This window comes from Loxodonta africana, chromosome 21 (genome assembly GCF_030014295.1).
Source record: "Loxodonta africana isolate mLoxAfr1 chromosome 21, mLoxAfr1.hap2, whole genome shotgun sequence".
Classification (NCBI taxonomy): Eukaryota; Metazoa; Chordata; class Mammalia; order Proboscidea; family Elephantidae; genus Loxodonta; species Loxodonta africana.
The window spans coordinates 426694-449818 of record NC_087362.1 but is presented as its reverse complement, the minus strand read 5'-3'; the positions used below and the strand labels follow the sequence as shown (position 1 = coordinate 449818).

The following is a 23125-nucleotide window of genomic DNA, read 5'->3' as shown; positions in this document are numbered from 1 at the left end:
TACCAATCAAGATGTTTCAACAAAGGGATGCAACACTGGAAGCGCTCACTCACCCATGTCAAGAAATATAGAAGACAGCTACCTGGCCAACTGAATGGAAGAGATTCATATTTGTGCCCATTCCAAAGAAAGGTGATCCAACAAAATGCAGAAATTATCTAACAATATCATTAATATCACACCAAAGTAAAATTTTGCTGGAGATAATTCAAAAATGGTTGCAGCTGTACACCAACAGGTAACTGCCAGAAATTCAAGCCGGATTCTGTGAAGGACATGGAACGAGGGATATCATTGCTGATGCCAGATGGATCTTGGCTGAAAGTAGAGAGTGCCAGAAAGATGTTTACATGTGTTTTATTGACTATGCAAAGGCATTCACCAGACTCTGTGGATCATAGCAAATTATGGGTAGCACTGCAAAGAATGGGAATTCCAGAACACTTAATTACGCTCATGAGGAACCTGTCCATAAAACAAGAGGCAGTTATTCAAACAGAACAAGGGGATACTGCATAGTTTAAAATCTGGAAAGGTGTGCATAAGGGTTGTATCCTTTCACCATACTTACTCAATCTGCATGCTTAGCAAATAATCCGAGAAGCTGGACAATCTGAAGAAGAAAGCAGCATCAGGACTGAAAGACGACTTATTAACAGCCTTGCCTGCTCAAAGTGAAGAGGACTTGAAGCATTTACTGATGAAAATCAAAGACTATATCCTTCAATATGGATTGCAACTCAACATAAAGAAAACAAAATGTCCTCACAACTGGACCAATAAGAACATAATGATTAAAGAAGAAATTACTGAAGTTGTCAAGGATTTCATTTTACTTGGATCCACAATCAACAGCCATGGAAGCAGCAGTCAAGAAATCAAATGACCCATTGCATTGGCAAATCTGCTCTTTAAAGTGTTGAAAGACCTCTTTAAAGTGTTGAAAAGCAAAGATGTCACTTCAGGACTAAAGTGCACCTGACCCAAGTCATGGTGTTTTCAATCGCATCATATGCATGTGAAAGCTGGACAAAGAATAAGGAAGACTGAAAAAGAATGGATGCCTTTGAATTATGGTGCTGGCGAGGAAGACTGAATATACCCTGTACTGTCAGAAGAACGAATAAATCAGTCTTGAAAGAAGTACAAACAGAACGACCCTTAGAAGTGAGGATGGCAAGACTTCGTCTTATGTACTCTGAACATGTTATCAGGAGGAATCAGGCCCTGGAGAAAGACCTCATGATCGTTAAAGTTGAGGCTCAGCGAAAAAGAGGAAGACCCTCCATGAGATGAACGCTCACAGTGGCTGTAACGATAAGCTCAAATATAGCAATTTAGCAACAATTGTGAGGATGGCGCAGGACCGGGCAGTGTTTCATTCTGTCTCGCATAGGGTTGCTATGAGTCAGAACTGACTCAAAGGCACCTAACAACAACAGTTTTCTGAAGCAGACTGGCAGGCCTTTCCTCCTAGTCTGTCTTAGTGTGGAAGCTCCCCTGAAACCTGTTCACCATGGGTGATCCTGCTGGCATTTGAAATACTGGTGGCACAGCTTCCGGTGTCAGAGTAACACACAAGCCACCGCTGTGCAAGCTGACAGGTGGTAAATTCCCACATCAAGGCCTCTGTGACCTATGCCCTCACTCATCCTCCCCACTGCTGCCTGGTCTTGGTCTCCTCCTCCTTCCTGCACTTCCGTACCATGCCTCTACTGGTCATTCTGCCTTCAGTCCATTTCCACATTCTACTCAGAAATCTCAGAAACACAAATTTGAACTTAAAACCTTTCAACGGTTTCCCATCTGGTACCTTTAGGAGAAAGCTGTGACTCCCTACCATGACCTAAAGACACTTTGCTGGGTCTCCAACACCCTTTAGTATACTTGCCTACCTTTGCACTCCCAGACCTTCATGCTCCCTTCCTGTCCAACTAGTTCCACTTCCCCAATTTGCCTTTCTTTTCTTGACTTTGCTCCCTTGCCCCCTCTCCCTAGAATGTCTGCTCTCTGGCTTCATTTTGCCCCAACACAGTAGCCCCACAACTTCCCTACAACGAATGGGTCTCATAGCCACCATTTTGTTGTTTGATCACAGGATGTTGCAAAAACTCATGACTGGGTTGAATGCTATCGTGACAGATTTGTGGTTTATCGCCTCATCCAAGCTTTCAGAGTCTCTGGGACCTTTTCTGCTTTTCCTTCGTCAGCCTCTGTTCCACTTCCCATGAGAGTGATTTCAGCTCTTTCCATCCTCACCCCCTAATTCACTACTGCCCTATCAATTCTGGTAAGTGATCTTTCCTCCAACTTCACAGAGAAAATAGAAGCCATCGGGCCTCATCTTCCTGAATTTCTAACTTCCCTCCCCCTTCTGTATCTGTACTTTGGTGACCTCCTCTTTTCTCTTTCAGACCAGATGGGTGGTGACACCACTCTCTCCAACAGGAAACAGAGAAGGTTTAAAAGGAGAGATAATACTCAGTTCAGTTTTGGAGTTTAAGATACCTTTAAACTAACCAAAACTAAACGCATTGCCACTGACTCACAGTGACCCTACAGGACAGAGTAGAACCACCCCATAGGTTTCCAAGGAGCAGGTGGCAGATGTGTTTAGCAGCCAAATGCTTAATCACTGTGCCACCAGGGCTCCATCTAGTCGCCATCAAATCAGTTCCAACTCATGGCAACCCCACAGGTGCCGAAGTGCTCCAAAGGGTTTTCAGTGCCTGATTTTTCAGAAGTAGGCTACCAAACCTTTCTTCTGTGGACTCAAACTTCCAACCTTTTGGTTGGCAGCTAAGTGTGTTAACCCTTTGCATCACCCAGGGACTGTGAGATATCTTTAGGATGTTCAAAAGGAAATGCTGGGTAGGTAACTAGACATGTTGGAGCTCAGGAGAAAGGTCTAGCCTGGAAATATGCAACCATTCTTTAAAGACTGCTCAAAACCCATTTCTTCCAAGAAGCTATCCTGGGCAATTCAACACACCTACAAATCACCTCCTATTTCCTTTAATTCATAAGACACACTGCCTCTTACAGTCTTTTTAACATTTATCTTATGCTTATACTTAGTCTCATGTCTTTATGTATTTCAGTCCATTGAGACAATATGCCCCTTTCAAGCTGGACACCTAGGTTACCATTACTTTGTGTCCACTGAACTATGTCATCTGGCACTTTGCATCCAGCAAACACCCTGTAAGTATAGACCAGTCCTGTCCAATAGAACTTTCTGCAATGATGGAAAAATGTTCTACATCTGTGCAATTCAGTAAGGCAGCCACTTGAATACTTGTCATGTGGCTAGAGTAACCAAGGAAACATTTGTCACCAAAGATGGAAGCACAGTGTCAAAGCTGGTTCTGATCTTTCTCCATCACAGTGAGTGGTTCAGGGGCCTGAAGTGGACACTTGCTATAGAGAACATTTCTGAGACAACTGGGAAAGCTGGACGGGGTCTGCGGATTGGATGGTAGGAGTGTCTCCGTGTTAATTTCCTGATTCTGATGGTTAGGTTGTGGTCATGCTGGAGAGTGTTCTTGTTTGTAGAAAATACACACTCATGCATTCAGGAATAACGGGATATCGGGCTGGCAAGTTACTTTCAAAAGGTTCAGAAAGAGTTTTGTACTATTCTTTCGACTCTAGTTTAAGTCTAAAACAATTTCAAAAGAAAAAGAAGAGGACTTAGAAATACAACAGCAAAGTACATAACTGATTCACAATAGGGAGGGAAAAACAGCATTTCTGCAGAAAGTTCCCTTTGTGGTGCTTAAACTAAACCACTGGCAGTTTTATTCTCAAACCAGGCACATGACTGTGTCCCTTCATCCATCCATCCATAAGGGGCAGCTCAACCAAGCAGCAACGATCTGAACAAGGAGGCTCTAAGCTCCTGTCCTGGGACGGTAGAAGTGATGGCCCTTCATTCATTTAACCTGAGGTGGTAGGTGGTGTAGGAAGCTAGAACTAAGATGACCAGAGAGCTCATCTGCGTATTTTAGAGAAGGCCCTCATCAAAGCCATCAAAGATTTAGCTCTAGTCAAACTTCCGTGCCAATACCGTACTAACCGAAGTTACTTAAACTAAAACGCAAGGTTGGTTTCCAAGCAATACTCCCTCCCTTCATAGGTTAAGGCTGCACCGAAGGAAGAAGTCAAAAGCACCTGTTGCTGGCAGCCGCCGACGGCGTTTTCTGGTGACGGACGAACAGAGGCCCGGACTCCAGGGCCTGCTCTGCAGGACGTTTCAGGACAGCCTCGAGCTTTGGCCAGGGCCCCCAAAGCTGGCATTCCCAGCATAGTTTCATTTTCTATCATGACAATATTTTCCACTCCCACAGCCTTTCAAGCAATTGGCTCAAAAACGGCCCACCATGAGTAAGGGTTTTGCTTTTTGTTTCTCATTTGCAACTTTTCTAGAATATAGACGCCTGAATAACCTTCAATTTTAATCTTCTTTCCTGAAAACTTCAGTAACTACTTTGGTCTCAGAGGAACAAGCATAGCCCATATTTGTTATTCTCCAAGACAGCATTTACAACACTTCAAGAATAGAAAGTGAAACCGGTGGGTCAAGAACAATTCCTTCCTTCAACAAAGATGCAACAAGCAGATTCCGACTGCTCTTCCCAATCCCACCCCAATCCGTTAATTTGGCAGAAAAACTGAATGCTCTTTTAAAAGCACAGATACGATCTTATCATTATACTGCTTGAAGCTGGCTGCTGCCACCTGCTCCAGCCTCGTCTCCCCCGCTGTCCTTACACCCCCCTACCTCCGGCCGGCCAGCGTGTTTACTCCAAAGCCTCTGAACCTATTGTCCCTCAGCTTCAAGAGCATCCCCTTTCACTCAACTTCCAAACCACTTCCTCGGCAAAGCCCTGTCTGTCTCCGTCTTCTCCACTAGACTGGACCTACATGAGGACCAGGACCAGCTCTGGTTTGTTCACCATTATGTTCCCAGGGCCTAGGGTACAGCGGAGACTGATGCTCGACAAATATTTGCTGAATAAACGGACAGTGAACTTTCTATATATGCTGGGCATTGCGATAAGAAAAAAAAAAAAGTTGCCATTAAATCAGCTCCAACTCACAGAGATCCTATGTGCGCAGAGTGGAACGGTTTCATAGGGTTTTCAAGGCTGTGACCTTTCGGAAGCAGACCACCAGGCCCTTCTTCTGAGGCACCTCCGGGTGGGTTCGAATGGTCAACCTTTCAGCTAGGAACTGAGCACTTAACCTTCTGCACCCCCCAGGGACTCTGTGATAAACAAACAGGAAATAGAAAGGGGGCTTCCACCTGTAAGGGCAAGGAGGCTCATACACAAGCAACTGCCATGGGGAAACTGATGAATTGCCTGAAAAAGAGGTATATGTAAATTTTGTGGGGAACTCTAAGAAGGCAGAGATACATATTTTTTTAATTATTTCTCATAAACAATAGTTAATTTTAGGTTCCAGAGACAACTTAGAATCTTGTTTGTTTCACAGTTTTATATACGGGAATGCCCTAGAAGCTTACTAATGCTCACTCGCCATCGCTGCCTTGCCCGTTCCCGAGAACTTGAGGCGGTCAGTGTGGCGGCCACATGATTTACTGTTCAAAATGGGACACGTCTGAGTGGGAACAGGACCTTATTTATAATTATACTAGAAACAGACATAAAGAGGTACCTCGGATGTAGGGCATAGTTGCTCTGGAATAGGTTCACCAGCTTTTATTCTTAATCCTTGGGCCAGACATGTTTCAGAATTCAGAAGTTTCGGGGTTTTAGCAAGATCATATAGTGCACATACCATGTAGCACACGATACCCCCGGCAGTATCTAGGGCAGAACCCCTTAATCCGACGCAGTAATATTTCTGCAGCAAAACATGAACATTCACACTGACTGGGATAAATAAAGACCATGGCAGCTTCCTGTCAATTCAGGACAGGCTATGTTGCCAAATGAGTCACAATGAAAACTTTCCGCTTTCAGAGCTTTTTTGGATGGCAAATAAGGAATTTGGACCTCTAGGAGATTTCAAGTTATTTCTGTCCTTGGATGACATTATTGTTCTCATGCTATACAAGAAAATCAGCACCTTTTACCTGAAACTGTACTTAAAAATTAACCTGGCTCACACTCTGCTTAATTTAACGACGAGCAGCACATTTTTAGTCCCGAAACAGAAAATTTTAATACAAACTACTTTTGCACACTAGAAAGTAGGAAAATACTTTTGCTGAATATTTTTTTAAAAAATTTGAAATTGTGAACAGCCATTTAAAAATTATTATTTCCTTTAAGCCAGGTATACCTAGCAATATGTATAAGTGCTTTACCAATCCAATACATAAAAATACTTATTTATGAAATAAGAAAAGCTTTAAATGCGATTCAGAATTTCTTTACTCTCCCTAAAGGTTCCTTTACAATTAACATCTCCTATAATACTTTAAATACTTGATTGCAAAAATTAAATTTATTACAAAGGATACTTTTATGAATACCGAGTTAAATCAGATGTGGACAGGCACTATGAATGAGAACTGTATCATCTACTGAGATGGACGCCTAAGCTACTGTCCCACTTTTTTATAAGGCCTGCTCATCTGTGGAAAGCTATGAATAAAACAAAATTATTCCATTTCTACATGCAACCTTCTTAAAAAGATTAAATACAGCAGCACAAATGCATATTTATTTAAGAAACTCTAGTAAATTTTCTTCCTTTTTTTGTCACCTAAAATAATGTTGAATGAAAGGGCAAAGAAATTATTGCAATATAAGATTAATATACATTGAACTGTTTAGGTTCTAGGGATTTAGGTAAAAATATAGTTTATAGATCCTTGGGGACATACCTCTTCCTGGCAGGGTGAAGAAAGAAAACATACTAAGGCTAAAGAGGGTCAAGATGAGGAGACACCCTAGACATCCGTGGGCGCTGAAATGAATTTTTCATAAATATATATATATATATACATATATATATATATGCGCCAAAGTCAAACTTGTCTCCAAAGGAATGCTCTCCTGATTCCTCAGGAGGGAAGGCTGGTGGTGGTGGTAATGATGGTAGTTACCACCTACTGAGCACCTAGGACGCACCTGGCATTAAATCTGTGCTTTCCATATGTCATCTCATGCAGTCCTTACAACCCTACAAGGCAGGTACTATTACTACCCCCATTTTAAGCAGCATTGTTTCCAGCTGTGGCATAATGTTTGCCAAAGCAGGTTCTTGGTTGCTGAGCTCCATTAATATGCGAACAGAGTATCCAAATGCAGAAGTCAACCTTTAGTGGTCTTCTTGGTAATATAAAACTTCTGGGAAATAATATTCTTCTACATGTGCCCTTCAGGTGCTCAAACACAGACACTAGAAAATGGTGTGCTTCCAAAGCTTTACATGGACACCACGCTAATTCTGGTGGCTATCTCCTCATGTCAGGAACAGGTCTACAGATCAGAAGGAAAACACAAGGCCAGAGTTTTCACTGTGGCACTTCACAACACTCTCTGCTTGGTTCAGTCTTTGTTCTGAGAGGGACAATCAAGAATACAAATCACCCTGGAAAAACCGCATTAAGGGTAGAGTTGCACAGCTGATTATTTTAACTGCTGTCTGTAAGTTGTATACCTATAAAAAGATGAATTGAGTAAAGTTGTGCAATATGTATATTTACAACAATGACAAAAAAAAAAAAAGAGTAGCTGCTGAGGCTACTTATATACAACCAAAAACCTCAAGGGATTTGGTTCCTTGATTTGGAGGTTTAGGGTCATGGTTTCACGGAGTATCCCAGTTAATTGGCCTAATAATGTGTTTAGTGCCTCTGTTCTATCTCCTGGTTCATTGTGTAGTGTCTAGGGTCCTAAAAGCTTGCAAGTAGCCATCCAAGGCACAACAATTTGTCTCTGTTCACCTGGAACAAGAAAGGAAGAAGGAAAGTCAGGCACAGGAGGAGGATATGGAATGTGTGGCTAATTGCCTCCATCAACAACTGCCTCCTTTGCCATGAGACCAGAGAACTGGACGGTGCCTGGCCACCACTACTGAACACTTTGATCAAAGATTCCATAGAAGTATCCTGATCGGAAGGGGGAAAATGAAGAACAGAATTTCAAATTCTCATGGAATCCAGACTTTTGGGAGCCATGGAGGTTGGATGAATCCCTGAAACTATTGCCCTAAAATAATCTTTAAACCTTAAACCAAAAATATCCCCTGATGTTTTCTTAAAACCAAACAACATTTTAGCTTAACTAGGGGGGAAAAAAAAGTCTGCCTTGAGCATTGTGCTCTTCTAAGAAGTATCTACATGGGATCAAAGTGACCACAGCAACTCCAAAGATTACTGTTAGATAGGAACCTTAGGGGGCAATGAGTTTATGTTGCTGGGGAGGAACAACTCAGAAAAGGAGGGTGAAAATGGCTGCACAACTCAAAGAATATAATTGATGTCACTGAGTCGCACATGTAGAAGACGTTGAACTGGCAGATGTTCTGCTGTGTATATTCTCAACAACAACAAAAAAATAAAATTTTTTCGAAGAAAAGAGATATGACCACAGCGGGAGGGGGTGGGGGGGAAAGAAATCAAATCCTTCACAGACAAGGATGGGACAAGAAGATAAGTGACTGTCTGGGGCTTTTCCTAAAAGAGGAAGTCTTTTTCAATGGCAATGGGTTTGGTTTCGGTTTTTTTGACCCTGTATGACCCCAGGGCTGCACTGCTGAAAACACTTTTTTTTTTTTTTTTTTTTGGTGAGTTTTCACAACAAATCCCGCAGCAAAGATAAGGGTTTCAAAGCTGAAGTCCTTAAGCAAAGCTTCGTCAAACCTTTGCACCTCTACTTATTAACCCCCTCAGGTCACATGGGGAACCAAGTCAGGTTTCTCCCACCAACATTTAGGTGACTGGGAGGCAGGCAGGGTGAGGAGCTGTGTGTGTACAAGGCCGAGCACTGTCTCAGCTTTAAGGAAGACCGGAGGGAAGGGTCTGGATCTCCAAAGTGACTTCTTAAAGAAGACTTTCCCAGTTACACAGGTTCATAAAGAATGTAAGTAAGCGTTGCCCCAGGAGAATTATTCCGCACCTATCCTAGCAGATAAATCAAGAACGAGAAAAGCTCATATCCACACCTAAGACTCATAAAGTAAGGAAGGAGTCTCATCGCCGCATCTCTCTGTTAATTTTCTCAGACTGGCTTCCATGGAAGTAATATAACACTGCCTATGGGACCTGGCTGAGCTCCCTGGTTTCAAACCCTGGCTCTACCACTTATTGGCTGCATGACCTTGGGCTCTACCACTTATTGGCTGCATGACCTTGGGCAGGTCACTGAACCTCTCTGCTCTTACAGGGCTCTGTGAGGATTAAATGAGGAAACATTCAAAACACTTAGAACAGTGCTTTATGCCTCACAGGCACTAAGGGTGGGTGTACAAGTAGGTACAACATCTCCACACAGCAGCTTGGCCATAGGTATCAAAATTTTAAATAGCATTCTTTGACCCAACCATGTCATTCCTAGGAATGGTTCCCAGGCAGATAATCACACAGTGCTTGATAATAAATGCACAAAAACATTCTATAACAGCGAAAGTGAAACATAAGAGATCCATGACATAATATTAGATAAGGTTATACACTATGAGCCCAGTGATGTAAAACTAATGAGAGCTTTATGTGCCCATGAACACAGTGTGACGTCCTTAAGGAAGCTCCGTGAAATGGTAACTGTGAGTAGCTCTGACAGGATTTGAGGAAATGTTAACTTTTTTTATTTTAAATTTTTTTACACTGAACATGCATCATTTTTAAATTCATGAAAGCTGTTTTCATTTCAAATAAATAGGATATAAAGTTTTGATTTATAATGTTGACTTAAGTAAAAATTGTAGCCATTTAAAAATAGCAAGCCATATAGATCACATGCTCACAATACAGTGAGCAAGAATATGACAGAATGAGCTTAAATAGGAGCATGTAAGAGTACACGTGAAGTGCTTTTACGCTTTGTTTCCATCTAATTACTGAAGGAAATGTTTTGATAAAGTCACCTTTTATATTTTCATCAACTATAGCTGTCACAAGTCTGCGAAATGGGAGGTTTTATTTAAAGCATTCCCATAGGCAGTAGTTTCTCTTGCCCTTGAGTGAGGTCGAGTATCTGAAGTTCAGGGATGGCTGCTTAGTTTTCCTTATTCTTGAGAGGATAATTCTGTGCATTACAAAACAGTGTTCTTTTAAAAACGCTTTTATTTACAGACTAAAGGATACTAACGATTTACTTAAGATTCTAGACTAACAAGGCTGAAGGGGACCTGGGAGAGAATCTATCCTTAAGCTCTAACCAACTACCCCAGAGGGAAAGAGTCAACCCGCCTCCCTAGGATTTCCTAGAGATAAAATCTACCTTGGTGATGGGTCCCAAGGTATCACAGGCTTAACATTTGGAAGCATGTGGGATGCTTGATAAGGACAGGTAAATACAGACAGGTAGACACAGATAGCATTAGATCCACCATCTCTCTATTTCTATAGCATATTTGAAATCAGACTAAGCTAATGCTTCTTCATAATTTCAATTTAATTATATGTGAAACATGTTTTCCAAAAAAAAGAAACCAACGTGCTCACTTTGGCAGCACAGATACTAAAATTGGAAGGACAGAGAGAAGACTAGCACGGCCCCTGTGCAAGGATGACACGCGAATTCGTAAAGCATTCCATATTTTTTTAAGAGTGAGCTTCTTGGATCGAGTAGACACATGAGACTATGTGGGCAGCTCCTGTCTGGAGAGGAGATGAGGGGGCAGCAGGGGCCAGAAGCCAGCAGAATGGACACAAATATATACAGTGGAGGGAAGGAGTGCGCTGTCTCATTGGGGGGAGAGCAACTAGGAGTATATAGCAAGGTGTATACAAATTTTTGTATGAGAGACTGACTTGATTTGTAAACTTTCACTTAAAGCACAAAAAAAAATTTTTTAAAAAGAAAACCAACAACAAAACAAGCAAGCAAAAAACCTACAATGATTATTAAATTTGTTGCTGATATAAATGTCATATTCTTTCTGGTGAAAAAAGAAAATGAGATGCTCGGAAAGTTCTGTGAACTTGTTCTAAGTACTTTCCAGGTCATCTAAATTATGAAAATCCATGAGGTTTTTTAAAAATGCATCACCATTTTAAAGTGTATTTTCTAAAACAATTCATATAAGACAATAAATAACTAAAAGGGTAGGCTGACCTTTCAAAAAATTTCATAATTTTAAAACCATGCCTCGAGTTTGGCCCCAGGTCCCAGCACCATGACGGCATCAGATCCTGCAATTCAGCAAAGCAAGAGACAATCACCGCAGGTTTCAAAGCGTATGGACTGAGCTAGTACTGCGTTTCCAAATCTTCTTTCCGTATGGAAAATGAGAAAAGAAGCGATCCTATTTTTCCCTTAATCAGCGTGTCCTGAATGTCGCCTTTGCAGTATTGAAGAAGGAAAGCAAACTCTGAAAATCACAGGTTCTCCTTGGCATCCAACCCCCCACTCCCAGTGGTCTATAAACAGACCAACCATACAACGTGGGAGCATCCAGCCTCCTAACTGTGGCGTTCATTCAAGACTGTCCCTCTCTCCATGAAAACGCTGGTGTCCCTAGAACCATCCATCTAAGTCAGCAGAATACAAGGCAGGAAAGGACTTCTTAGCCATCACGCACACAGGGAAAGCAGGGGAAAAGTTCAGTAACATGGTGCATGTGTGGGAAAAGGGCAGAAAACAAAGCAGGTGATTAAGACCTACACATTGGCTCGGGGAAGGGAACACAGCAAGGAATGGACAGGACCTCAATTACATGGGCTGTTTAAACCTGCCGCTTGCTTTTTACACTCTACAGACCTAGAAAAGGTGTGTTTTGCCCCATTGAGAGAAGAGGACATGGGGAAAGAAGAGACAGTAATGCTTTCAATGCTGAAATTTGAAAAGTCCGATAACAGGGACTCTTAGAAGCGCCAGCATACTGGAACCTTTTAAGAAAAACTATTTCCATAAAATGACAAAATTGTTTGCTGTCATCTGATTTTAAATCCATTACTAGCAGACTGCTGAAAACCACTCCCTTAGCACAAGACAGTTGCCTGAAGATAATCTGCTCTGAAAAAGGTTAACTTTGAAAGGCACAGTCTATCTTTTTTCCTGGATGAGAAAAAATGATTCCCTCCCTCGCTCCACATCCACAGGCTGCCCTGACCTCCTTCTTGCTGCCACTTTTCCTTTGAGGATAGGCTAGCTGACAGGGCGGTACCCAGCCAGTAACTCTCAATAAAGGTCATTACTATTATTACTGAGCCGCCCAACTGCACTCTTTATGTACAAACCAGGTCATGACCCAACACAAAACCTATAAACTTATGCACTACAGTTTTTGTTGGTCTGGTTCTATTCCTGGGGTAAACCTCCTGATTTCCAATGAATTCCAACTAGAAAAGAGAGCCAAAATTGCTACCCTCTCTAGGTACAGGATTACCTCTGAAGCAAAAATGCATCTCTCTCCTGCAAGCTGCATAATTGTCTTCAATTTTTTGGAAATTATACTATTTCCAAATGGTGGCTGAAGTTGGGTTTTGTGTCTACTGCTCTGTCACTATATCTCCTACCCTGCTAACTCCTTCCAGAAACACAGTGGTTTCCTTCCCTCCCTCTCTTTGTTGAGTATAATGTCGTAGAGAGAGCTCAAGTTTGCGGTCAAGCACACCTGGATTCAAACCCCACCTCTTACAACCTGTAAGTTCTCCAAACCTTATTTTCCTCATCTATAAACAGAGATCTTAATAGCAGCTTGACAAAGCTGTGTGAGGAAGAAATAGATAAAGGGCATTTTATATTAGCAGGAAAAGTATGGAATGAGATTGCTTTGGTCCTCTCCAAGGCGTCCCCAAAGAAACCTCAGTTAGTAACAGCCAGTGATCCACCAGTAGCGGAGTGGACAACGCTAGATGATCCCACAAGGAGCAGGAAGATACTCAGGGTACATCTTCTGGAATAATGGCATAGTCTCCCCACTGTGGAGTGCTGGCCAGATTAATCTTCCAAAACATCTCATCACCTTGCTCAAAATCCTTCAGGGCTCCACAATGCCCACCGAATAAAATCTGGACTCTCGACTGCCGTAAGTCGCCCCTCTCCCACCGTTCCAACCTCTCCTCCCACTGAGTCCCTCCACCTCCTGACTCAGCTGGAGCTCACAGCTTCATGGACGTGCAGACAGGCTCTCTCGGAGTGCAGTCCTTGTGAGAGCAGCCCCATCTCACCCGTCTCTGAACTGCCCAAAATACCAAGCACAGAACCTAACATGCAGTAATTACTGACTGATGAGAAAGTGGATGAATCCTCTTGGAGAAGCACTTTGGGGGTGAGGGGATTGGAGAGGAGGCAGATGACATCAGCAACGTGTTGTGACAGGTAAAACTTATTATAAGAAGTGATAAAAGCAAAAAAAGGTGAGTGCAAAAGCATGCAGCCTAAGGAAAAGTAATTTTACCATTTTCATGTATTTTCCAGGTGAACTAAGCTAAGTCTATTCACAAACCTTTAAATTACATTTATTCAATAGTTCATTCAAAAAAAAAACCTGTTAGGTACTGATACATGCCAAGACCAAGATACAAAGATGATGAAGACACAGTCGCTGTCCTCAAAGAGCTTACAATGCAAGGGTGGAGGAAGGCACATGAGACACCAGCTGTGAAATCAGGCACCGCGTCCCGAAGGCGACACTGGAGAAACAAGCGGGGTAGGAGCCAATGTGTGAGGATGCGCCTCGCAGTAACACATTCTGTGACAACTGAGTACACACTTAACACAATTAGCTCTTGGTTCATTCTCTGCATCAGACTCACCCCATCACTTCAGTAACCTCACAGTAATGGGACCCTACATTTTACACAGGTGAATTTTTCGGGAAGGCTTTGGGGGAGTATTACTATATTATGTAGAAGCCCAGAACTGAGAGGACTCTGGAAAGTTTCATAGAAGAGGGGGCATCTGAGCTGGATGTGGACAGGTGAGAGTCCCTTAGGTGGAAAGGAAGGGAAAACATTCTGAACAGAAGGATGAATAACAAGAAAGGCAGGAAGGAGGAGAGTGGATGCCATATTTGAACCATTAACATGGAGTGACTGGCGCAGGAAAAATGGATGGATGTGGTGGAGAAACAGGTGGAAGGCATGACTACAGCTGGCTATTTAACAGTCATTTGCACTTGTACCTTAGCAAGGATCTTTACTGACTGACGAGGGAAAACATCCCAACACACCCCAGGGCACACACAAACATGGCTGACGCGTTTCCACCTGCTGTCTGGTCCTTCTGCCTCAGTGGAAAACACAGCACGAGCCTTAATAGCTCCAAAGTACCATGGATGGATCTACGTCTGGGCAGGAAATAACAAATACAGAAACTAAGTCAACCACCGTAACTCAATTCAACCAACATTTATTTAGTACTGCATATATGCAAGTCATTTTGGTGGCGCAGTGGTTAAGCACTCAGTTGCTAACCTAAAGGCTGGCAGTTCAAACCCACCAGCCGATCAGTGGTAGAAGATGTGGCAGTCTGCTTCCTTAAAGAGTAGAGCCGTGGAAACCCTATGAGGCAGTTCTACTCTGTCTTACAGGATCACTATGAGTCGGAATTGACGGCAACAGGTTTTGGTTTTGGTGAAAAACACTTTGCTGCATTCAAAAATTTATAAATGGGTCAAAAGGGCAGCACTTTACAAAAGAATATAGACTATCACATATAGAAATATACCATAAAAGTATCTAGGGTCTTTGACTAAGACCTTACAACTTGATCCCTACAATGAAGAGAAATATCCAGTAAAGCACAGCCAGTCAACCTAAGCTGTTAGACCTCCACACCCGATGGTGGCGACATTCTCACCTCTCAGTCAGTCTCCGGGGATGCAGAGGGGACAGAACGGGAAGAAGTTCCTTTCTTCCAAGGCGCCTTGGGATGGGCTTGAACGGCCCATCTTTCAGTTGGCAGCTGAATGCGTTAACCATGAGACCAATACTTGAGGTTAATTTTAAGGATTTTTTTTTTTTGAACTTCTGCCCCAAGCTTAAAGAGAAGAATATAAATTTCTGCAAAGTACAGTTCTCCTTAAGCTCTGCCTTGTGTCAAACAGACATTATGTATCTTCTTCCCAACTCATTCTTAGTCAGAATTCATGTCACCTTGCCAGGCCAAATCATCTTGTAAAGATCAACTTTTCAAAAGAATTGAGTGAAACGAAAATTTTGAGCAGAACATAAACCTAAACCAACAATAAATTTGCTACTGCACCCTTGCACTACTTCCCGGAATTTCTTCATCTACTAAAACCCAATCCGGGATAAATAAATGGCTTCTCGTTCTGTTGGTAATTCACAGCAAATCACAAATGCCTTTATTCATTTCATTCAACAGATCTGTTATTTCAGCAATGATTTTTTTATCCACTCAAAGAATAGCACTGAAACATAATAAAACATATCATATTTAAATTCTCATCCCCTCAAATGTTATTTTGAGGCTGCTTTTACTCACCTTTACCCCAAAATACCATAAAAGTGAATGAACCCCAAGGTCTTTTTCATGATCCCCAAACTGATAGCGGCTGCTACGATTAATTCACTACCACATTCGAGCACTGCGACATTTTTCCTCTCTTTAGAAATTTTAGAATTCAAAATAAAACTAACAGTAATTATTTGCTGGCGAGTTCAGCAAAATCACTCCATCTGCTCACCTGGCTTCAGCAGGTCACATGATTTCCAACACGCTATAAACAGTGTTTTCCCGACTCTATGTCCTTCCCCTCCCCTTCTATCAGTTTGCCATATTGTAGTGGCTTCCACGTCGCTATGATGCTGGACGTTTTCCCACCAGTATTTCAAATTCCGGCAGAGTCCCCGCAGTGTTCTGATTTCAGCAGAGCTTCCAGACTAAGAAAGATTTGGAAGAAAGCTCTGATGATCTGCTTTGAAGAGCAGCCAGCAAAAACCCTACGGATCACAACAGAGTACTGTCTGCTTTCGTGCTGGAAGACGAGCTCCCCAGGTTGGAAGGCACTCAAAATGCAGTGGCCTCAACGATAGACTTGAACACACCAACGAGCACGAGGATGGAGGAGAACCAGACTACGTTTCGTTCTGTTGTACACGAGCCAGAGCCCACCTGATGGCGACTAACAGCCACAGCAGCATTCTACGTATATTTCCAATGCTAGCATTCTATGAGAAGTTAAATTTTTTATCTGATTTTTTTCACTTACCAATCCACTCTGATTTACTCTATTCAGTATAATTTAATTCCCCAGTGTGTGTTTCATCAGGGTTATAACAGATGAAATTTTAAAAAATGGTTTTGTGAGGAGGTGGGACAAAGACGGTGGAGTAGTCAGACACTTCCTGTGGTCCCTCTCGCAACAAAGACCCAAAAAAAAAGTGAACCAATTATATATGACAATCTAGGAGCCCTGAACAACAAGACAAAGTTGAGGAACCAGACTGAGTAGCAGAGGGAGAGGGGGACAGTTCAGAAGCAGTCGGCATTTGCCAGACGTGACCTGGCCGGCACCCTACAGGCTGGATCGGCTGGTGTGCTTGCACCGTGGCAAGCACAAGCACTAGCACTCGGGATGAGTTTTCCGCTTTGGGATAAACAGAGCCGTCGAGAGTCTCCACAAACCTCCAAAAACAGGGAGAAGTGGCAGTGAATCAGTGAAAGGTGAGTGTCTAGCCTGCCATACAGATCAAAAGAACCCTTCCCCCCTCCCTTGGGAAGTACCTCTCTCCCATTTACCTGCCCCTACCCGCTCTGCTCCAGGTTCCAGTCCATCTTCAGCGACTGCTCTCCTCCCTGGGCCGAAAGTAGGACCCGTCATGAGCCGTGAGCCATTCTCCCAGCTTGGAGAGGGAGCAAATCAACAAACAGGAAAAATATTGTGCCAGCTCCCTTAAGCCAGGAACTCAGGGCAGTCCCTTTGCACAGGCATAAGGAGTCCATGGACTTTGAATACCTTTCATTGCTGCCAGACCTGTGTGGGTCCATTTCAACAGCTTAGGCCCTCATTAGCACAGTACGACAGGGTATACACCTGAAGCCTATGTTCAAATCCAACAGCTGAGGAGGAGTGGAGTGGCTGATTCACGACATTTGACACAAACCTGCCCATTAAGCAGGGTCCTCACCTACTCACATCAGGGGCCTGAGGACTGGTGGCTCCACCAACTCCACCTAGCCACCCACGACAGGTGTCTGAGAATAAGTGGTACCACACAGTCCTTACAGCCAACAGTACTAGATGATCAAAGTCCGACTGTAAAACCTACCCACGTAGGTGCCCTAGGGAACAGGGACACGCTTTCCACACAGACATTTAGGGGTGGTTATCAGTCCCCTGCCTTGCTTAGCACATGACCCCCTACTGCAGCCAGATACCTATGCCTACACCCAATTAGCCCTGCTCATCTAAGACTGTAGGTGAGAGCCTGCTCCACACACTTGGCAACTGACTACCTAGATAAAAAATAGATACCTCAGCTGAATTCATACAAAAAAAGTAAACAGACTTCTGGGCTCATATAACTAATAACAGCTCTAACCACCTGGTGACAGGACATTAGAGCTTCAAATTTGCCAATAATCAAACTAGCTCACTCGAGCAGCCTATTTGGGCATATCAAAACAAAAAAAGAAGCTAGGACACAGTAAGCAGGCATAACACAAATAAATGTAATATCTTCTTATTGATGGCTCGGAGACAACAGTCAATATCAAATCACATAAAGAGGCACGCCATGATGGCTCAGGAAGTGACCAAAACATTGAATCAAGAAACCTCCCAGAGGAAGATAGCGTCTTGGAATTACTGGAGGTAAAATTCCAAAGACTAATATACAGAGCTGTTCAAGATATCAGGAACGAGATCAGGCAAAATGCAGACCAAAATAAGGAATATACAGACAAAGCAATAGAGAAATTTAAGAAGGTTATGTCAGAGCATAAAGACAAATTTAGCAGGCTGCAAGAACCCAATGAGAGACAACAAACAGAAATCCAAAAGATTAACAATAAAATTTCAGAATTAGACAACTCAATAGAAAGTCACAGGAGCAGAACTGAGGCAACAGAAGCCAGAAATAGTGAGACTGAAGATAAAGCACTTGGCACCAACTTACCTGAGGAAAAAGCAGATAAAAGAATTTTTAAAAATGAAGAAACTCTAAGAATTATGTGGGACACTATCAAGAGGAATAACCTACAAGTGATTGGAGTGCCACAACAGGGGTGGATAACAGAAAATACAGAGAGAATTGTTGAAGATTTATTGGCAGAAAACTTCCCAGATATCGTGAAAGATGAGAAAATATCCAAGAAGCTCACTGAACCCCACACGGGGTAGATGCCAAAAGAAAGTCACCAAGACATATTGTAATCAAACTTCCCAAAACCAAAGATAAAGAGAGAATTTTAAGAGTGGCTAGGGATAAACAAAAAGTCATCTACAAAGGACAGTCAGTAAGACTAAACTCTGACTACTCAGCAGAAACCATGCAGGCAAGAAGGCAATGGGATGACATGTATAAAGCCTTGAAGGAAAAAAACTGCCAACCAAGAATTACATCTAAACCAAAACTGTCTCTCAAATATGATCGTTAAATTACGGTATTGCCAGATGAACAGAAGTTTAGGGGATTTGTAAAAGCCAAACCAAAATTACAAGAAATATTCAAGGGAGTCCTCCTATTAGAAAATAAATAACATCAGATAACAACTCAGGACTAGAACACAGGACAGAACAACCAGATATCAACCCAGATAGGGAAGTCACAAAAATAAATCAAAGCTGAAACACTGAATATAGGGAAACAGAGATGTCAATGTGTAAAAGATGACATTAAAACAAAAAAGAGGACTAAAGAATGCAGTCGCAGAACTTTCATATGGAGAGCAAATCAAGGTGACAGCAAGAAATAAAAGATTGGTTTAAACTTAGAAAAACAGATAAATATTAAGGTAACCAAAAAGAAAATTAAGAATACTATACATCGAAATAAAAAACAAGACAAACATAAAGATTCAGCAAATACAAAATCAACAACATAAAAAAAAACAACAGCACAGAAAATTAAGTGGAACAAAGTGTCAACAACACACACACACACACACACACAAAATCAAAATGACAGCACTGAACTCATATCCAAAAACAATTATGCTGAATGTAAATGGACTAAATGCACCAATAAAGAGACAGAGAATGGCAGAATGGATTAAAAAAAACACAATCCATCTATATCCTGCCTATAAGAGACACACCTTATCATGAAAGACAAACAAGCTAAAACACAAAGCATGGAAAAAAATATATCAGGCAAACAACAATCAAAAAAGAGCAGGAGTGGCAATATTAATCTCTTACAAAATAGACTTTAAAGCAAAATCTACCACAAAGGATAAGGAAGGACACTATAAAATGATTAAAGGGTCAATACACCAGGAGGAGAAAACCGTTAATATTTACATACCAAACAACACAGCTCCAAAATACACAAAACAAACTCTAACAGCACTAGGAAGAGAAATAGCTCCACAATAATATTAGACCTCAACACACGACTTTTGGTGAAGAACAGAACATAACATCCAGAAAGAAGCTCAGTAAAGACACAGAAGACCTAAATGTCACAATCAACCAACTTAATCTCATAGACATACACGGAACACTCCACTCAACAGTAGGCAAGTGTACTTTCTTTTTCAACACACATGGAACATTCTCCAGAATAGACCACATATTAGGCCACAAAGCAAGCCTGAACAGAATCTAAAACATGGAAGTATTACAAAACAACTTTTCTGACTGTAAAGCCCTAAAAGTAGAAATCAATAACAGAAAAAGCAAGGAAAAAAAAATCAAACACATGGAAACTAAACAACACCTTGCTCAAAGACTACTGGGCTGTAGAAGAAATTAAGGACAGAATACAGAAATTCACAGAATCAAATAAGAATGAAAACACATCCTACCAGAACTTTTGGGACACAGCAAAACAGTGTTCAGATGCCATTTTACAGCAGTAAATATACACATCCAGAAAAAAGAAAGTGCCAAAATCAAACATTAACCCTACAACTCAAAAAAATGGAAAAGAGCAGTAAAAGAGGCTCACTCGCATGAGAAGAAAGGAAATAATAAAAACTACAGCAGAAATAGTGAAGAGAAAAACTGAAAGAATTAACAAGAAAAAAAGCTGATTCTTCGCAAAGATCAACAAAATCGATAAACCACTGGCCAAACTGAAAAAAGAAAAACAGGACAGGAAGCAAACAACCCAAACAAGAAATGATATGGGTGATATCATAACAGAACTAACTGAAATTAAAAGAATCATAACAGAATACTACGAAAAACTGTACTCTAACAAATTTGAAAACCTAAAGGAAATGGACAAATTTCCAGAAACACATTACCTACCTAAACGAACACAAACAGACGTAGAACAACTAAATAAACCTAGAATAAAAGAAAAGATTGAAGAGGTAATTTAAAAACTCCCAACAAAAAAAGCCCTGGTCCTCACGGCTTCACTGGAGAATTCTACCAAACATTCAGAGAAGAGTTAACACCACCACTACACAAGGTTTCAGAGGATGGAATACTCCCAAACTCGACCTGTGAAGCCAGCATAACCTTGATACCAAAACAAGGTAAAGACACCACAAAAAAAAAAAAAAATTTCAAACCAATATCCTTCATGAACGCAAGCGCAAAAATCCTCAACAAAATTCTAGCCAATAGAATTCAACAACACATCAAAAAAATAATTCACCATGACCAAGTGGAATTTTTATACAGGGATGGTTCAACATTAGAAAAGCAATCAAAGTAATCCATCACATAAATAAAACAAAAGGTAAGAACCACATGATCTTATCCATTGAGGCAGAAAAGGCATCTGACAAAGTCCAACATCCATTCATGACAAAAACTCTCAGCGAAATAGGAATAGAAGGGAAACTCCTCAACATAATAAAGGGCATTTACACTAAGCCAGCAGCCAACATAATCGTAAGTGGAGAGAATCTGAAAGCATTCCCCTTGAGAATGGCAACCAGACAAGGATGTCCTTTATCACCACTCTTATTCAACATTGAGCTAGAGGTCCTAGCAAGAGCAATTAGGCAAGAAAAAGAAACAATGGGCATCCAAATTGGTAAGCAAGAAGTAAAAGTATTCCTATTTGCAGATGATATGATCTTATACACAGAAAACCATAAAGAATCCACAAGAAAACTACCGAAACCAATAGATTTCAGCAAAGTTATCAGGACACAAGATGAACATAGAAAAATCAGTTGTATTCCTCTATACCAACGAGACAACTTCGAACAGGAAATCACCAAATCAAAACCATTTACAATAGCCCCCAAGAAGGTAAATATACTTAGGAATAAATCTAACCAAAGACATAAAAGACCTATACAAAGAAAACTACAAGACACTACTGGAAAAAACCAAAAAAGACCTACGTAAGTGGGAAAACATACCCTGCTCATAGATAGGACAACTCAACATTGTGAAAATGTCAGTTCCACCCAAAGCCATCTACAGATACAATGCAATCTGGATCCAAATTCCAACCACATTTTTTAATGAGATGGAAAAACAAATCACCAATTTCATATGGAAATGGAAGATGCCTCAGATAAGTACAGCATTACTGAAGAACAACAAAGTGGGAAGCCTCACACTGCCTGATTTTAGAACCTGTTATACTGCTACAATAGTCCAGACAGCCTGGTACTGGTACAACAACAGAGACATAGACAAATGGAACAGAACAGACAATCCAGACATAAATTCATCCACCTATGAACAGCTGATATTTGACAAAGGCCCAAAGGCCATTAAATGGGGAAAAGGCAGTTTCTTTAACAAATGGTGCTGGCATAACTGGATATCTATCTGCAGAAAAATGAATCAAGACCCATACCTCACACCATGCACAAAAACTAACTCAAAATGGATCAAAGACCTAAATATTAAATCATAAATGATAAAGATTATGGAAGAAAAAATAGGGACAACGTTAGGAGCCCTAATACATGGCATAAACAGAATACAAAACGTAACAATGCACAAACACCAGAAGAGAAACCAGATAACTGGGAGCTCCTAAAAATCAAACACGCTCATCAAAAGACTTCAGCAAAAGAGTAAAGAGAAAACTTACAGGTTAGGAAAAATTTTTGGCTACGACATATCTGATCAGGGTCTAATCTCTAAAATCTACAAGATATTGCAAAACTTCAACCACGAAAAGACAAACAACCCAATTAAAAAATGGGCAAAGGATATGAACAGGCACTTCACCAAAAACGACTTTTTCAGGTGGCTAACATATATGTGAGGAAATGCTCACGATCATTAGCCATTAGAGAAATGCAGATCGAAACAATAACGAGATACCATCTCACCCCAACAAGGCTAGCATTAATCTGGAAAACACAAAATAATAAATGTTGGAGAGGTTATGGAGAGACTAGAACACTTCTACACTGCTGGTGGGAATATAAAATGGTAAACTACTTTGGAAATTGATTTAGCGCTTCCTTAAAAAGCTAGAAATAGAATTACCATACCATCCAACAATCCCGCTCCCTGGAATATATCCTAGAGAAAGAAGAACCGCCACATGAATGGAGATATGTACACCCATGTTCACTGCAGCACTGTACACAACAGCAAAAAGATGGAAACAACCTAGATGCTCATCAACGGACGAATGGATAAACAAATTACGGTGTTTTCACACAATGGAATACTATGCAACGATGAAGAGCAATGATGAATCTGGGAAGCATCTCACAACATGGATGAATCTGGAAAGCATTATGCTGAGTGAAATTAGTCAAGAAAGGACAAATATTGTATGAGACCACTATTATAAGAACTCAAGAAAAGAACTAAATACAAAAGAAAACATTGTTTGATGGTTATGAGGACGGGGAGGGAGGGAGAAGGTGATTCACTAACTAGATAGTAGGCAAGAATTATCTTAGGTGAA

At 41.3% G+C, this 23125-nt stretch overlaps 1 protein-coding gene and 1 non-coding gene across 7 annotated transcripts in view; one reads left to right on the top strand and one right to left on the bottom strand.

Moving 5' to 3' along the window:
* Positions 1–23125, bottom strand: part of IRF2 (interferon regulatory factor 2) — a 143633-nt gene that overhangs the window by 102216 nt on the left and 18292 nt on the right. Inside the window, exon 1 of one of the 6 annotated variants that reach the window (XM_064273530.1) lies at positions 5103–23125. This exon is cut by the window's right edge and continues 16471 nt beyond it. The exons of 4 other annotated variants lie outside the window; for them this stretch is intronic. In XM_064273530.1, coding sequence (XP_064129600.1) covers positions 5103–5137 — 35 coding nt within the window. In that variant the 5' untranslated portion in view covers positions 5138–23125. Of the gene's footprint in view, positions 1–4173; positions 5081–5102 lie in introns of those variants that run through there. One more of the 6 variants, XM_064273525.1, reaches the window with a different exon arrangement.
* LOC111752197 (U6 spliceosomal RNA) lies at positions 10638–10744 on the top strand. Its single transcript, XR_002787191.1, has one exon. It is a non-coding gene; the product is annotated as a U6 spliceosomal RNA (small nuclear RNA).